The sequence below is a fragment of the Centruroides sculpturatus genome, unplaced genomic scaffold, assembly GCF_000671375.1.
Source record: "Centruroides sculpturatus isolate CEXI.00-Female unplaced genomic scaffold, Cexi_2.0 scaffold54, whole genome shotgun sequence".
NCBI classification, from domain to species: Eukaryota; Metazoa; Arthropoda; class Arachnida; order Scorpiones; family Buthidae; genus Centruroides; species Centruroides sculpturatus.
This window is the reverse complement of record NW_019384340.1, coordinates 344,027-363,886: the sequence shown is the minus strand read 5'-3', so window position 1 is coordinate 363,886 and position 19,860 is coordinate 344,027. Positions and strand designations below refer to the sequence as shown.

The following is a 19,860-nucleotide window of genomic DNA, read 5'->3' as shown; positions in this document are numbered from 1 at the left end:
GGTTTGATACACTCTTCCAGTGAGTGTCATGCAATCAAGGCAACAAGTGAAACAATAAGCTATTAGATTTGTTTCTATTTTTATGGTATGTCAGTGTATATCATTTTATTAATTATATATGATGGGTGGGCAGTCTCGTCACCTCTATAGAAAATTAATCGTATGTTCCGTTTCCTGTGCACGTGAATAATGGCTGATACAAGTAACTATATTATTGATGATTATGTTACCCAAATCTATGCTAAACGCCTAGTTAATTTATTTCATAAACCTAACAACTAGGGATTATATGTTCTTCAATGGTATAGTTATATTCATGTTTCTTTATCTAAAACAAATAAGAAATGGAACATATGATTAATTTTCTAAGTGTGACAGGACTTCCTCCCTATCTGCATTTACATGGACAACCGGATGTCGGAGTGGTTAAGGTATTAGTCTACTGTACTGGAAACTTAGAAATGATCCAGATGGGGAAAAACCCTGAAATTTTTTATGAGTGATCCTCCTGCATGGCAGTCCTGTCCTTCATTGCCTGGCTGTCACCAAGTCCTTTGTGCCATGCCCAACAACTGAGAGGGCTTTTTACAAAAACAAATGTTTTTGTAAAAAGACCTCTCAGTGCCCTCAGGGTAAAAAGTTAAAGCGTACTTACACGAATCTGATATTTGATTTTATTTGTTGCTTTCATTTTCTTAATCCAGTACAGTTGTTAAAAATAAACAGTAAAATCTCTTATTTGGTGATCTTCGAAATATAGTTTCTGGCCACACAAAAGTGGGGGCTATGAAAAAATTAACATAGAAACCTTTACCGAATCCTGTTAAATGTGTAATACGGGTCTCGGCATACTATTCCGAAACTATAGCAACGTCTCAATTCTGTTTAAAATCCTTTAAATAATAGATTGAATTTAGGAACATGAAATTTTCCTATTCTGTTGACTATGTATATAGGGATAAATGTCCCTTTAGGCCGCTCCTCTCTTGGCCACTTAACTACTACTACTAAAAGTGTAAACAAACATTTCTTGAGGTGAGAAATTGAGGGTTCCATCTACATTTTTTACACTTTTTTGTTTGTTTTTACCTTTATCTGTTATTCAGATAATTATATTTTGTTAACACTGTGTCGTCAGTTTTACCAGCAGCAGGGTCCCAGAAACAAGCTTTAAATTCTTAATTGCATAAGGCGCCATCCATGATGTGTACAGTTTAAGGGGGTGGGGTCAAGCCATTGTCTGTATGGACTTTTTAGTGGTATTTATTACCTGGATACAAATTTGTTCTTATAAGCGTACTCACTAGTCACGTGAATAAACTATCAGTTAGCCGAGGAGGTGGTCACTTGGCTTGAAAACTGTACGTGTAATTAGCGGATGGCCTCTAATACAAGTTTTGTATCATTGTAAATGTTATATATATTGAAACATGTTATATTCAGAATATAACAAATAACATTTAGTTGATAAGTTTAAAACTAAATTGTTATTAAATTTTAAAAAAAATTATAAGAGTAAATATATTAATATGATACTAACTCTAATAAGGTATTTTTTTTTATTATTATGAAGTTTCAGAAGATATATCTTTAAAAATAATAATTTATGTTTTCTTACAAGTTTTGAATGTATTACCATTATAAAATTACAGAAAACTTTAAGGAAAATATAAACATATTTTATTTTCTAATGAATTATTTACATGATTCATCAAGTCAATTCTTAAGTATTTTCACTGCTGTTTCCTGAACAGTTTCTGTTCTTTAAGAGCAATATATTCTTTCTGAGCAGTACTGTAATGCATTTCTAAAATATATTGCAACTTTTTGACTATTTCTAGGGCAGTTATACTGTTTGTTTCAAAGATATGATTTTTGAAGTCTTGTCCATTATGATACACAAGTTTAAATACAGCTTTTCCTACACCTTAAAAGATAAATACGTTAATTATTTCATAAGAGAAATTAAGTCGACGGCATCCAAGTCTGATACTTACTGTATTTTCTATTGATCATTTCGCATGCCGCAATGTTTTCCATGTAATAGGTAACGGCTTTCTGCTGTCTAGTTAGTAATTTTGCGGTACCTTTCTGTGGAAGAGGATTGATTTCAACCTTTTCACCAGATATACCTAGGAAATAAATCAATAAAACAGAAATTATATTCTATTAATTTTTAATTTCAATAAAATCGCATGTCAAGGCTCCACTGTCTAATGTGTTTAATTTTAGTTCTACAAAATTCCATAAAATATAATTATATTAATCTTTACTTTTTAACATTCATATAGGCAATACAATGTTCAAATGTACGTCTACAGTATATAGATTTCATATATTGATCTTAAACTAGATTATTGTAAATACTTAGATAAAAAATAAACCTATTCCAGCAATTATTTTTTATTCATCTAACACTTTCGGCTACATAAAATTTATAATAAAATTATTTGTTATAAAACTGTTTTCCTTTAGTCACATTATAATTAAAAATAGAAACTGGCTGTTACATACTTTTGATCATTTCTATTTTAATAAATGCATTTTCATGTAGAATGGAATGCAAATGTAATATCAAAATATACTAAAAAACTGATTATTCATTAATAATTGTTCAAGTTTTTCTATTTCTGATAAATTTTGGATCATAAAGCATGACATAAAATTAGTGAATATCATGCTTATCATTTTTCATTTTCAAACTTATTCTGTGTTATGTCAATTGCAATTGTCACAGCATTTTTTTATGTGAAAAGTCTTAGTGTATTACAAGTTTCTTCCTGACACTGATCTGTTAAAAATGGCCTTGTATCTGGCAAACAATAAGTTGATCTCTATATCACACCTATGCCTCATTGCATCACACTCTCCTAGTTAGTGAATATCTTGCAAAACACCAAATACTGTACACTTAAAAAATTTATAAAAGTTTCCAAAAGAGACTGTATATTAAAAATGTCTTGCATCTTGTCCTTTCTATAAACCTCAGGAATTAACTCTCATGGTAGAACTGATCTCTTTGGATGTTTCTTGTCTTCTTCAATGTGTAAAACATTACAAAATTCCTTCTGGCAACAGAACAATTTAAAAAGTAACCAGACAGAATTTTAGAACATTTTACATATTCAGGTAGACAAACTTCCAAAGAGAATTCAATTCCACCATGAGAGTTAATTCCTGAGGTGTGTAGAAAGGACAAGATGCAAGACATTTTAAATATTCTCTCTTTTGGAATTTTTTATGTATATACCTATTGTCTTGGTCATTTTATCACTTACTCACTTCCTTACTTCCACTACAAAACTTCCTTACTCACCAGACCTTTACCAGCTCCAGCAGACTTTCAGCAAAATGAAAAGCTCTACCGAAGGGTTTTAGAATCTAATCAGCAGAAGTGAAAAGTGCTGCAACAACTGCATTCAAAGAGATAGCACCGAATAGATTGCAACACTTTTAATAAATACTAAATAAATTGGAAGAGCACGGCTGCAGAAAGTGCTTATTTTAAAGATAGTACTTATAAACACTTTTATTATGTTAATAGTAAAATAATCAAATGATAAAGCCAGATTAACTATCAGGCTAGAACTTGGCTAATTAATTCCATAGGTATTATGTAATTTGGACTAAAAGTTATATTAACAGATTGATTTATTTTTGACCCCACCAAACACACACTTGTTGTACACATCTTTATCACATGTATTTTTGATTTCTTTTATAATTTCTGTCCTATTATGAATGTTTGGCCCTTGATATTAATCACAATTTACAATTTAATTTTTTGGTAACCTATTTTAACCTGATTCCATTAAATTTACTAAAATTTAAGTTTTATAACTGATATACACTGAACTCCCAATTATCCATATTAATTAGTGAAGATCGGAAAACATAGATAATCCAAAATAGCCCTCTAAACTAGGCGATGCAAGTATGAATCCCAAGTTTCAGAAGCTGAAATGTATATTTAGTCAAAAAACATAAAATGAAAATGTCTTTTATTTTCAAAAATATTGTGCAGAAATTAAAAATTTTACATATAATTCTTACAGTTTATTCAAATTACTGTATTTTAATCTTAGGACTAGTAGGATATTTTTTCAACTGCTTATAGTATATAAGCGTAATTTTATTTCATGTATAATCCATCAATAAATTTCTAAAGTTTCATTTATAAACTGAGGTCAACTCAAATGGATAAAAACAACTGTGAAATCTATGAAGCACTCCCCATTATGCTTCTAACACCACTGTGTTTTCTGACAAACACAGAAACCTAGATTTTACTTTTCTGCACGTTTGTGGAATGTGCAGGAGTGGTTACATATGAGGATGAAGGTGGGCAAATGGAGGAGAAAAAGTTAGGGAGACAGGGAGTATCCAGAAATAACACACTCCACTACACATTTAACAATAATTTATTTAACAAAACAACTTTACAAGAGCAAAACTTAAATGGAAAAGTATAATTTATACTTGTCTGGGGAGAGAGAGAATTTACAAATTTCTATGCGTCTGTAAATAGCTGGATCGGTGAAATTGACTTGGTCATCTTCAAAAGAGGAGGAGGAGTGTCTTACATTGGTTAGAGTGGAAGTTCACAATCAAATGGTTGTTAAAGGTAGCAAAGGTCTAATGAAAGGCAGTGAAGCACAGCTAGAATGAACACATACGAAAGGAGGTTGAGAGGTAAACTCTGCATGTCATCAGTCCTTTACCCTTTAATTTGAGATCCTTCACCTGGCATTTCAATGTCCATTTCTGGTGAAGTTGCCAGTTGCTCTAATCTGAAATTCTGTCTCTATTTCCTTGATGAATAGTTATTTGGAAGCTGTGTCACTCACAAAGGAAGTACAATCTGTGGGGAAAGTTCTGAAGTTCTTGGATGGTATCTATGACATGGAATTTTTTCCATTACAGTTTTGGTGAAATAAATTTTATAAAGTTAAATGGAGTTCTTTTTAATCAAATAATTTTTACTAGCCCAGGTTCTCACACAACAGTTTCTTGGAAAGTCTACTACTTGGGCATATTATGTATACAACTTCCCATCTGTTATGTTGTCTGTGGACAAAATATTTTGATGATGCACGGATAATCAGGACTTCAGTGTATTATATAATAATAATAATAATAATAATTTAGAAACTTACAGATTTTAGAAGATTTAAATTAAGTTTTGTTAAAATTTTAATTGAAATGCTAGCTTATGTGGCAATGAGTAATATAGATCATTCATGTGCTAAAATATGCTATGAAAATATTAATTTCATTTTATATATATTTTAAATAACTTTGATTTTTGATTAAACTTGATTTTTCAAGTTTATAGGTTTAAAGAAAGTTTGAAAACACAATAAAAACATGAATATAAAACAGTATTCACATCCAAAACACTTTTCAAAAAGATCAGAATGTTTTGAATCTTACATTTTATCATTCAAAAACCAATTATAATAATATTGCTACAGGCAGCATGAAATTTCAGATAGAATCCTTTTCCTTATATTGGGAAATACTTAAACTGTTTAAAAATCAAAATAACATTTGTCCACTGCTATTGTATTAAATCTAACAGGAAGCAAATCTTTGTGTATTAAGAAAAATAATAAAAATATTTAATGGATAATAACAAAATTTCAATACAGATTGTAGAAAATTGTGTAATTAAGTGAAAAGTATTTATAATATTGATATTATTTTTTTAAATTACTATTTAACTTATCAGAGGTTGTGACCAATCTAACAAATATATTCAGAATAATTTTTTGAAATGGTGTAGAACTGAAAACTTTTGAATAATTATTCTTAAAGGACTGACAACATTGATTACTAGCAATGGTTTCTCAGTTCTTTTTTTTGTTAGATGAAACTGCAATTTTCCTCAACACTCCTTTAATTCATATCCGAGAGATAACAAAATGCTCTAATAGGTTGCAGTATTTTTTTAAAGATTTATTTCGGTTATTTTTCTGGAAATGGAAAATATCATGTATAGAATTGTCAACAGGACGAGGTATTGAAGAATTACAGATTTTACATGAATCATACAATAAAAATTTGATCATTGAATCTGAAAATGAAAGTGATGTCAATGAAAATGATATAGTGGAAGAACATGCAAAAAAATTCTAATACTGAACAAGAAATTTCTATGATGAAGAAATTATTATGCTAATATATAACATGTTAGCATAGTAATGCAGACATAATCAATATGTAATGCATATACTGTATTAGCATACATAGTCAATATTCTTAATTTACCAACTAAAACATTCATAAAGTGAGAATACTGAAAATTAATTATTGCAGACTTCATTTCAATTTGTTTTTGTACTTTCTTTTCATTAAACTCTGTTAAAAATTAATATTTATTATCATAATTTGAAAAAATTTTAAAATTTGATGAGAAATACGATAAATGTTTAATGATAAAAATTTGTGATATTTATAAAATATCCTCATCCTGTCATAAAGTTCCTTACTCTTCTTATAGTGATATCCCAAATGGACTATTATAATAAATTGAAAATTAAAAATGATATTTGATCATTTGTCAAGAAATTATGGGAAGCAATTAATTTTTGGCACAATTAATAGCATTGCCCATAAAAAATTAATAATTTCAAGAAATAATTAAGTGTCTAATATGCTTATAAATTAGTTATACTGATAAACATATGACATTAATTTTTAGATAAACAACAGAAGGAAATATAAGAAAAGAGTTACTACTTTGTAAAATAACCCCAAAAACAACTTTAGGTGAAGACAGATTTGTTTACTTAATGAATTTGTCTGTGCTGATGGCTTGACTTGGATTGATTGTATAGATTTATGCACTGACGATGCTGCAACCAACTATGGCAGGAAAAAATAGTGACCTTGTAACTCGAGTGAAAGCCATAGCTCTGGCAGTAAAATGACCTGCACGTGGGACTGACAGAGTTGGAACTAAACATAGATTATTTTGTGAAATTCAAAACAAGCTCAAATTTCACATTGATGTTTACAGTTTCTGAAAAGATGGAAAACATTTCTTTAAATTTACATTATTGTAAGTTTATTCAGAAGGAATAAATTCCTGGTTATACACTATGTACAGATATTACCCATTTTAATTGTGCAAAGTGCTATAGGATTTTTGCTTCATATTTTCAATCAAATGTGATATTATTTAATTTGTAATAAAAACAAATAAATACTGAATACAGAACAATAAATATTTAAGTGTATGCTGGGAAAGGCAACATTGCACACAAGCCCCAATCAGGGAGGCATGCTGTAAAAAAGGTTGGGAACTGCTGGTACTGTATATGCAATCAGACATGTAGATTTGAGCAAGACTTTATTGAGCTACTTACTATACTATATATAGGATGCATTTTCAGATATTTTTTATGTATGTAATTACAATTTAATGTATGTAGATTACGTTCAATCTACATACATTAAATTATAATTTACTACAGTATATTAAAATAAATTAGGCTTACTGCAATCAACTTAAATTACATAGCTTGAACTTTCCTATAAATTCCATGAATTGTAAATAGTATTCATTAAATAAGGAATACATAATTTCTCCCAACTATTTATTATCTTGCAAAGGCAACTCATGACTTCTAAAATTAAACTATCAAATTGTGATTACATAATTTAAAAAAAAAATCATAATTGTTACAAGACTATATTACAGTTGTGTTTGAAAAATACATTTCTTCAATAGACGTATTAAATTATAATTTTGTGCGTAGACTGAATGCATGGCTGAAGGGTGGACAAACAAACTTGAAATTTATAGTATGGTACATACTATACATTTCAAGTGCCATATCTGATTTGTTTAATTTCATGGAATAAATATAAATGAAGAAACATTGCATAAACTACACTTAGTGCTAACTTTGTATTAAAACTGTATAATATTAAGAATCATGACCTCTGTTAATAACTACCTCCTCATTTAAGGATTTACATTCTAAATTTTCATTGAGAATGATTTGTATTAAAGCAGTGAAAAGTTTTTTATGTTTAATTAAACTGATAAACAAAACACGACGACAAGAAACTTTTTTTTTGACAGTTATTTTTTTATACTCCTTAATTTTCTTTTTCTAAATGATAATGATTCAATATTTGCCTTTTCCAATAAGCAAAATAATGTAATCTACAACATTATCAAAAATAATACTACATTCTTTCTTCTTTTAATAATATATTTATTAATAAGAAGAAATCTCTTAATTTACATAGCTAATTTTCTATAATTTTTATCTTCAAAGAAAACTTTTTACAATTCACTCTGACTACAACAATCTTACATCAAACATACTTAGTCTTGCTCTTTAATACAGTTAAATTTTATAGTTTGTTTTTCTTTTTAGTTTTCTGTCATATATATATATAACAATGCCAGAAAATATTATCAACATCTCCTCTTTAGTATTTACAGCCTTACTGATATTACTAGATATGTGCAAATACTAGAAAATATTCATATTCAAGATCTCAAATGTTATGTTTATAAAAATAAATCTGCATACTACAAATACTTCCAACATCACACCATTTAACAGTCAGAGTGGCAGATCCAGAAGTACCCAAAGAGACTAACTCAAAAAATAGAGTCCAATAATTAATAAATACCATGTGCAGAACAATTGCATTGTGGATGGTTCAATAACTGCATTTTCCATCATAAATGTATTTTAAAAGCAATGCTTTGAAATTCAAGCAAATAAATTTTAATTATTTTTTTTGGAGTTAATGGTATCTATCCCCTTGTAATCACTAGGCTACTGCATACAGATAGCATTTCTTCAGTAATTCTAATTTAATTTGTGACAAGAAAAAAACAGACTAGACTCAAAAAGCTTTAAAATTCTTGTTTTCTTAAATAAGAATATGCAGTAGATGAGAATGAGAAAAAATTATTTGTCAATCTATTGTAACACATCATTCAATAAGTCTATGGTCTGACACATATATGGCAACACTGTTGACAGACCCACACGATTTCTGGATAGTACCACAACCTTCAAATGATACATGTCAAAATTTCATGACATTCTGACAATTAGTTTACAGGTTACAGTGGTTTTAGTAACCACAGTTTTGTAATTTTCAAAACAATGGATAAAAAATAATTTTGTGTGTTGATTAAACATTGTTTTTTGATGGGGGGAAAATACTGTTGAAGTCAAACAATGGCTTGATAAGCGTTATGGAGACTCAGCACCAGGGAAATCAACTATTACAGACTGGTAAGCTGAATTTAAACACGATCGTACAAACACCGATGATGCTGAATGTTCTGGTCACCCAAAATCGGCAGTTGTTCCAGAAAACATAAAAAAAGTCCACAAAATAGTTTTGAAAGACTGTAAAGTGAAGTTGCGTGAGTTAGCTGATACTTTAAAGATATCAGAAGGTAGTGTGTTTACAATTTTATACAAAAATTTGAGCATGTGAAAGTTGCTTTCGAAATGGGTGCCAAGTTTGCTCACACCGGACCAAAAACAACAACGCATCAACGATTCAGAGCAATGTTTGAAGCTGTTCAAGCAAGATAAAAAGGATTTCTTGCATAGGTATGTGACAATGGATGAAACATGGATCCATTACTACACACCTGAATCAAAAAGATCATCAGCTGAGTGGACAGCAGCTGGTGAAAGTCATCCAAAGCGACCAAATACTCAAAAATCAGCTGGCAAGGTTATGGCATCCATATTTTGGGATGTGCATGGTATTTTGTTCATTGACTATCTTGAGAAAGGTAAAACTATCAAAAGCGAATATTACATGGCACTATTGGATCGATTGTGTGTAGAAATCAAGAAAAAACGCCCTCACATGCAAAAGAAAAAAGTGCTGTTCAACCAAGACAATGCCCTGTGTCACAAATCGATGAAAACGATGGTTAAATCAAATGAATTATGCTTCAAATTGCTTCCTCACCCACCGTACCCTCCAGATCTGGCCCCCAGTGATTACTGGCTTTTTGCAGACATCAAAAAGATGCTCCAGGGAAAGAAATTTGGCTCAAATGAAGAAGTGATTGCCGAAACTGAGGCCTATTTTGAGAGCAAAGACAAATCGTTCTACAAAAAAAGGCATCGAAAAGTTAAAGGAGCTTTGGAATGAATGTATCACTCTTGAAGGAGAGTATGTTGATGAATAAAGTCGAATTTATAAAAAAAATCGTTTTTCTTAGTTAGACCGGAAACTTATTGAGTGATGTGTTAGTTGAGATAAGAGTATCTAAAAAAGCTACTTTACAACACAAAGTTAAAAATTAAAGTTTAAAGTTTTATTTCATAAAATTTAGTTTTTTTTCACTGTTTGTTTTACTTTCTTAATTTATTAATATATTGGAATAAATAAAGTTAAATAATAAATACTTAATAAATTACAGTGGAACCTCAGCATACGACCTTAATCTGTTCCTGATGTTTGGACTTATACCGAATAGGACGTATACCGAACCAACCTTTCCCATAAGAAGTAATGTAAAAATGANAGCGAATATTACACGGCACTATTGGATCGATTGTGTGTAGAAATCAAGAAAAAACGCCCTCACATGCAAAAGAAAAAAGTGCTGTTCAACCAAGACAATGCCCTGTGTCACAAATCGATGAAAACGATGGTTAAATCAAATGAATTATGCTTCAAATTGCTTCCTCACCCACCGTACCCTCCAGATCTGGCCCCCAGTGATTACTGGCTTTTTGCAGACATCAAAAAGATGCTCCAGGGAAAGAAATTTGGCTCAAATGAAGAAGTGATTGCCGAAACTGAGGCCTATTTTGAGAGCAAAGACAAATCGTTCTACAAAAAAAGGCATCGAAAAGTTAAAGGAGCTTTGGAATGAATGTATCACTCTTGAAGGAGAGTATGTTGATGAATAAAGTCGAATTTATAAAAAAAATCGTTTTTCTTAGTTAGACCGGAAACTTATTGAGTGATGTGTTAGTTGAGATAAGAGTATCTAAAAAAGCTACTTTACAACACAAAGTTAAAAATTAAAGTTTAAAGTTTTATTTCATAAAATTTAGTTTTTTTTCACTGTTTGTTTTACTTTCTTAATTTATTAATATATTGGAATAAATAAAGTTAAATAATAAATACTTAATAAATTACAGTGGAACCTCAGCATACGACCTTAATCTGTTCCTGATGTTTGGACTTATACCGAATAGGACGTATACCGAACCAACCTTTCCCATAAGAAGTAATGTAAAAATGATTAATCCGTTCTCATGAAATAAAATGGCTGGCTTTAAACACCTTGCTTTCCTGCTTGATTTTTCATGAGATCAGCATGTATCTTTTTAGCTTTCTTGCAAATAATTGCTTCTGATATGCTGTCTCTAGCACACTGTTTTTCAGTTATCGAAAGCAAAAGCAATTTCTTAACATGATCTAATGTCTTTGATCTCTGTTTAGAAATTGATTTAACTACTTTCCCAACGTTAGCAGATTTAATAATGTCTTTATTTTTCACGATTGTCGATATTGTCATTCTCGGAATACGGTATGCAACAGTTAAAATCTCAAATACGCATGCCACCTTCATATTTCTCAACAGTCTTCTTTTTTCAGTTCCATTGTGATTCTAGTCATTTTTTTTAGTTTTCTGTTGCTTTTAATTTGCCTTTTTGCAATTCATGATTAATAAAAATAATAAAATTTTACTTACAAATTAAAATCAGAAGAAATTTAACAAAGTTATAAACTGTGGCACTGCAAACGTCTAGTCTGGCCTAGTACACCGATAGTGCTACTTGTTCATAGATGGTGCATATAATTGAATTGAGTCGTATACCGAGCAAAATTTGTTTCATCCAAACAGGACGTATTCCGAATTGGATGTACTCTAAAGCAGACATATACCGAGGTACCACTGTATAAGGTAATCAAGTTCCCTAAATATTTAGGGGTTTTGAGATCTGGTTAATGTTAGAATTTAAGAAAAATGATATTTGCCCATCTTTAGTAAATACTAATGCAGATATAAAAGCAATCTTGCAAAGAAGAGACTTTTTAAAGATTTTCTACTTTCTAAAAGATTGCTCTATATTTGGGAATTTATAGTTATTTACTCCTGTAAAGATCTTTTTCATGTGTGTAAAATTATTTCAGTGTTCTCCATTACCTTTACAATTAAAAGCACCTTTAATATACAAATCTTCAAGCTTTTAACATCTAGGAACCCTCAGGCTTGACTATTATTTTTGTGAAATCTTAAGTAATAAAGCTTTAAGAAATAAAAAAGTATGTAAAAAAAAACTTTAATGTTTTTATTTTCAAAGTATCTTGTAATTAAACTTCTAATAGTTTAGATATTAATAAAAATTTATAAATTGTAACTTATCTTTAACGAAAATAAAAATTTCTTTTACTATAGCTTTATGAAACGTTATGGTTCTATGAAACACAGTTTAAATATTACTACTTTAATAGGTCAACTGTGCAGGTCTCATACACAGATCATATAACATAGTGCATCCTGTTCACTTTATTTTAATATCTTGTAAATTTATATATTTATATGTTCCTAGGAATTGCTGAAAAGGCAGTCTGATAGAATCATTTCAAAAAGCAATAACTAATTAATTTCACTTAATGTAGCATTTGTTAGTTAATTTAAAAGTTAAAAAATGAAAAAAACTTATTTAGCATTTGTCAAAATAATCTTATTCATAAATTTTGTGGTTCATTTTTTGGGACAGTAAGATTTTTTAATAGTGTTACATGAAAAGCTTTTGTACTATTTCTTTAATTTTTACATTTTAAATTATTTATCTATTTTCAGTCATTTAAAAACAAAATCTTACATAAGCCTGAAAAGTCATATGAAGCAAAAGTTTACAAAATATTTGGAAAGTTGTAGTAAAGTACTGTGTATAAATTAAAAATACTCTTAACTACATTTGTAACTAATACCAATTATATACATTATTAAATGATTATTTATTAACAAATCCTAATACAAATTGAAATTGAATGCATTACAGTTAAATTAATCAATTAGAACATAGATTAGCAGCGATAATAGAGAAGGTATCATTAGTTTATTATGTTACAAGCAATCAGCTTAATTATTTGTACTAGTGAACCATCCAGTTTCGACGGAATAACCAATGAAAAGTAAAGCTGAACCCTATCTCCAGATTAAAGTATTTTAAATGCAAAACAAAATTTTAAAATTTATGTTAATAGAAATTAAATATAACTATTTGCATATGATTCAAATCTGTAATAATTTATTATACAAACTGTACATTCTTGTAGTAAACATTATTATGTATGATTACAATAGTAATTATGCTTTGTATGAAATTTTTTCTAATTACTAAATTTTGACACAATATATGATACTAGTCTCATTATATTTTGGATTAAAATTGTTATTAAAAATGTGGGAAATTCCTTATAGAAAAAACTGATTTAAATTTTTAGAGATTCATGTATCTAAAAGCAAAATATCATAAATAAATGTTAGTCTATTTCATTTTTAATTGTTTTATTTATACTATTCACAGCATTTAATTTTATTTAAGAAATTTCCAATTTACAGTAATGCAAATCTTAATTTTGAATTATTGATATATCTGCCTAGTGCCTGTAAAGGAGAAAAATTTTAAAACCTTTTCTTTTTTCCCTCAGTTCTATTTGTCCAATTCTTTTAATTAAAAACTAATAATATAGTAAATTACTGTAAAATCAAAGTAATTAAAAAATGACTTTTTATCTATATTTTTCTCTCCATTTTTATGTATTTACATACGAGGCATTTTTTTATTATTTTTCATAAAACAAATTTAAATAAATAAATAAAAATTAAGAACATAAATATGTTCTCATTATATTCCAGATCGAGAAAATGAAGAATATATGACTTTTCATCACATTTTTCAGAAATAAAGGAAAGAATGCTCAATTATACAACATTAAATTTGGAGAGAGTATACATTTTCCCAATTTTATTTGTAATGTTCCATTATAAGATATTATATATTTTTTATTTATAATTCTATATTATATCATTTATATATTTAAGCTATTTTTTTTTATTCTACTTACCAAGTTGTACTTCAGTATTTCTTCCTAATTTATGAATCATAAATACAGTATAGGATTGGTATAGAGGAGCTTCCATTGCAGTCATATGCTGACTATCCCACTCATCCATTTCTCCATTATTAGAACTTTCTGGGAGGAAAAAAAAATTAATGAGCATATTTTAAAAATTCTAAAGCTTATTACATTTTAATTATATTCAATCAATTAAAAATAACTAATTGTTAATAAATCATAAATCTTTATTCTTATAATTCTATATTAAATTCTATCAAATTCTAAATAAGATATTTAAAATATGGATAAGTGATGTATTTTCAAATGTAAAACTTATGTATTATATATTTAAATGTTATAAAATTTCCTTACATACTAGTAATTTAATTCTAATTCTGAAAATTTTAAATTAAATGATTAACAGATAACTTGAATAATGAAATACCTGATTATATTTATAGCAGTAACAATGGAAGAAAGGTTTCATATAAAAATAAATTTACAATTTTTCATTATTTAGTTAAAAAGAATTTATCTATATAATTTATTTACTCATTACACTCAAAATTATTTATATACTAGTGCAGATGAACTGTATAATAATGTTAAAATTTAATAACCTTATTAAAATTTTAAACATTAACAATATGCTAAATTACTATTGATTGTTCTCTGCAGTTTATTAATAGTTAGAATAATTTAGTATTAAAGGTAAGTATGTCATTCTCTAATAATAATATAGATTTTAAAAAATAATGGTAATTTATACTGATTATTAATAAATAATAAACAGATGATCAAGTTTAAATTAATAAATTCTGTTATAATAATAATACTATTAAAGCAATATTAAAAAAACTTTTTATTTGCATTTTTTAATTCATTCAAAAAAAGTAAACAAGCTTTAAAATAGTAAAAGCTTAGCTCATACAACTGAAGGTAGTGTACATAATTAAACTTATTAAACATAATAAATAAAACTTTAATGAATATTAAAGTTACATTAAATATTTTACAAATCAAAAGAAAAGAAAAAAATGCTAGTTTTAAAAATAAGCATTACGTATATATTTGAAAATAAACGTTATATATGTATACAAAATAAATATTTATATTTTATTAACAAGTTATTATTTATTTAATAAAATAATTATTTTCATTATTTAGAACATTTCTAAGCTATGAGCCTAGAAATGGCAGTTCTGGATTAAATTTAAATGAAATCAAAGAAAGCATCTCTCATTAGAAGAAAATAATGATTCTTTCTTGATGTCGTACGTATCATTACTCAAATGTTAGATTTTACAGAAATGAAAAAATGATAAATGTCAACCATCCATCATAAGATAAATTTTACTAAAGAAATAATTACACAGCTCAAAGAATAAACAAGATAAAGAATTCATATCTTTACTTATAAAGACAACTTACAAACAGTAAATGAGAGATGAATAATGTCAGATTGACAAAAATATAATTAAGGCATTTCATCATAGGTGGTTATTATTATTATTATTACATTTTGATTTTGATTTAGAATTTATAAGTGTGATTAAAAAAAAAGGTATGTATATACTTTTTTAAATATTGAAGAAATCATTTTAACAATTATGCAAAGAATATTTTAAAGATTTATTAACTGTCACTCCAATAAAGTTGGGGAAAACAACAGTATTCAGTGACAAGAAAAGACTTAAAATATGATAATATTGGAATGACACAAATAATATTGCACATCTTTTATATCTTGACATTTTTCATCTAATTTGTTATACGTACCATCTAAACAGAATTTAATGTCAAAAAAATTTTGTCGGCTTTAGATTAAGTATGAATATATTCTGGAGACGGTCATTTTGCTAACCACTAAACAATTATAAAATTACAAAGAAAATTAAATTAATTTCTATTTGTTTAATATAAAAAGTAGTTAAACAGCTTCTTCTCAAGCAAATCTTATAAATCTCACCATAACCAAATATTTGAATATCATTAAGACTATAAAGAGACAATAAGTTAAATTTATTAATTTTTGTTCAAAATTTCAAAAAAAAATATTCCAATCGAACAGTGTTACTTTGATATGTATTATTTCATGAAAATTTTACTGATTCTATGTAAATGATTCTTAATATTTAAATAATAAATATGTTCTAAGCTGGGGACACATGTACCGGTATACATGAACATCTGGATGACAGTTCTGTCATCTGTACATTCAGGTAACTGGTACGTGTGTACATGGCTCTAAAGGACAATTTAGCATTATTTATATAAAAGAATCTAATATAACCTTTTAACTATTTAATATAATTTATTCCACAAGTATTAAAAATGTTTTGGAATGAAATATTTTGACTTTGTTTAGATTTAAACAAATAGAAATAATTATAAATTAATATATCTCAACATTTCTAAATACACTTAGTTAAATGTAATGATCTTTATTCGTTATGTAAATAAAAAGATTTCAATACATTGAAAATGTAAAAGTACACTTTGCAGTTTGAGTTATTTTTTTTTTAATAATTGCAATTATTATTAAAAATAATTACCTTCAAATTACTTAATTGTTGAAATCATTAATAAAAATTAGATTTAGCTTAGCAATTGGGATCAAAAAGCCACTAGTGACACCAGTGAAAAGTTGTTGATCTCAAATATGATATGAAATATATAAATGAAAATAAATGAAGTTACACAACCATTTTATTAATATTAACGGCATTATTCTGTGTACAGGAATAATCGCTACTCTTTCTCATAAAGCAATTGTTTTAATTTCCCTCAATCTTGTTAATAATATTTTGTAATTTTAAAATATAACTTTAAATTGGAGATACTTAGATTAGAAAAATTATACGAATTTTTATTGTTTAACAATTTAATTTGAATCCAAATAGCTTTTCTCTAACAATCAATCATCATCTCCCTTATTCTGGAAAAAAATATATTACATCTTGTAATAATCTTCAATTGGTTTCTATTTTTTTCCTTATATTTTAAATTATTAACTGATAAAAAACAAGAATTATTCTTTTGATTAATATTTCATAGAAGATTCTGACATTATTAACTAGAATAAATTATTATTCAACAAAAAGAACACACATTTTAATTTATAAATCTTAATGCAAATCCATTAAAGAATATTTAAATAACTAAATTAAATTAAAATTTCAGAACAAACTTATATAATAAATAATAATAAACACTTAAATTAAACTTACTCCTAAGAAGATGAATTAAGCATTTATCCAAAATACAAATTCTATTTGATTGAGAAATATTACAAATGCAATTCTTTTAACCATTGAAAGATATTGCACAAAATTTTTGCAAAATGTTTTGCTTCATATCATATCTAAATCTTTTTATATGAAAGTATTAATACATAATAATTTTAAAGAAGTTTTTCAGAAAATTAGATTTATCTCAATTTCTATGGCAATTTGCACAACATTCCAATTATTGATATATTCAAATATTATAAACATTTGCATTTTTTTTAAATTAAAAGAATAATTTGTTGTTAAATCAAATGAAAAAATTCATTTGATTTAATTATATATATGACGTTCAAGTAGCATTAATAAAGATCAAGGATTTAAAGTATTAATGCGGAAACAATTGACATTAAAAGCATACCTTTCATAATTTTCCAGCTTGAGTTGAATTACAATAAATAAACGAATTTAACATTTGTCTGTGGAATTTCCGACTGATGCATTTTTTGAATGTGAATGCTAAACCTGAAGCGAGTTTATGAATAAATTGAAAATGTTTTGTTTGTCATAAATAAATTCAAGCTGGAAAAGTATGAAAGGTATGCTTTTAATAAAGATCAAGAAAATATCAGATTTTGAATTGATTTTGAAATATCAGATTGAATTGAAAAAGTCATGCCAATATTTATTTATTTCACAAGCTAGAGTATTGCCATATGGCAAAAGATGACTTCCCCATACAATAAATGCCTCATTATAATATTTACACTAGAAGAATTAATGTACACCACACTTTAAATACTTGATATTGTTAATAATAAAAACACCAAACTACACCTAATCCAGAAGAGAACAAAAATAAAATTTTCAACGTTAGTTCGTCATTAAATTTTTATCTCTACTGGATTAAGATGTAGTTTGATGTTTTTACTAGATGAATTTCTTTTCAGTCAATTAAAATCTAAAATATACACTTATTCTAATATTTTGCAATTATTGCATACATGTAAATATAATTCTTACAAGATGAGAATTTTTGAATATTGATTCAATTTAGGTCTGTAAACTAATTTCAGTTACAGATCTGCATAAGATTAGTGAATCAAAATATCTAATTGTCTATAGTTTCTAACATATGATTTACTCACTAAATATGATCAACAATTATTAATTGAATGATATTTTATTGTATTTACAATTAATCAACAAAAATTAATTTCATGTAATTATTTTTTACATACATAAAAAATCAAAAATACATCAAAGCAAGATAAATCCACAATAAATGAAGCCCAAAAATCAGTCTTGATTTAAGCTAATTTTTAATTAATTTATGGAATTTTGCAAAAAATAAAGAGCTAAACTGTTTTAAAATTAATGATTACAATTAATTATTATTATTATTTATATTATTTTTTTTTATACTTGTTATTTGAAATGGTATGTAAAATTCAGTTTTAAAAGCAGTAAAAGTAATAGGAATTATTACGTGACCATTGTAATTAGCCTAACCCAATGCTTTTCAATGTTTTTCTAATAATAGAATTCCTACTTCTTTATCAATGTAGAGTCACTGTACGTGCACTTTTAGTAATACGTGTAAGAAATATTATGGCACTACTTGGCACTATATTTTGAGGAACCCCTGTACTGTCATTGCAGCACCCTGGTTGAAAACCACTGGCCGTTTGTTTATAAGTTTATATTTTTGTTATTAAGATATAATGATTTTTGATTGTGAAACAAAAATTTATAATTTGAAGTACTTTTTTCATTTTTAAATATTCCAAATATTTTTTCAAACTTATAATTTCTTAAAAAAATGAATAAAACATTTTATTATAAGTCAGATACAGCTATTCAAGTCATATTTATGACTTGAATAACTATATTTGACAGCTATCTATATCAGGATGGACAACCTTTATAAATGTGCATGTCAAAATTGCCAAATTTACATTGCAAAATTTCCTCTCAGGCAAACAAAAAATTTTTGGAGCATATAATTACTTGTCTTAAGTATTGACAGAAGCCTTTCAAATAATCAAAAACATTCACATATATACATACTTTAGATAACTAATAAATTCTTTACAAAACAAAAAAAAAAAAAATGTATAAAAAGATGTTGGATATTTATTTTTTAAGGTAAGCCCTGGGTTGCATGTTGGGAAAGTCATTGCATGCCAAGGGTTATCCACCCCTGGTCTATATAGCAGATTTCACAAATCTTGGCCAGTCTGCTATGAAGGTGTAGTAGCAAGGACAAACCTATAGTATGTAAAGGGTACAAATTATATGAATTTAGTAGGATCTAAAGCATATCTTAGGTCACCAGGTTATGATCTGTAAAAATATCTAAATATTACCATATGTACAACTTCCAGCCAAAATTAAATTTGTGAAATGACCTGTATAAATTGTTTCTTCTTTATCAAAATTAGAATGAAAAGTCAGATATAAATTTTTCAAAATGGAATAATGTTTAATACATATTAACTAATTACTAAGATGCCGTGCAACTACATCAGTATAAAAA

At 27.1% G+C, this 19,860-nt stretch overlaps 1 protein-coding gene across 1 annotated transcript in view; it reads right to left on the bottom strand.

Annotated features, from left to right (window-relative positions):
* Nucleotides 1-1,657: 1,657 nt before the first annotated feature.
* LOC111633610 (target of rapamycin complex 2 subunit MAPKAP1-like) overlaps nt 1,658-19,860 on the bottom strand; it is an 86,408-nt gene continuing 68,205 nt past the window's right edge. Inside the window, exons 9-11 of the mRNA XM_023378220.1 lie at nt 14,101-14,229; nt 1,998-2,132; nt 1,658-1,927 (exon numbers count right to left, since the gene is read on the bottom strand). Of these exons, the coding sequence (XP_023233988.1) occupies nt 1,734-1,927; nt 1,998-2,132; nt 14,101-14,229 (458 nt within the window). The 3' untranslated portion in view covers nt 1,658-1,733. The remainder of the gene's footprint in view (nt 1,928-1,997; nt 2,133-14,100; nt 14,230-19,860) is intronic.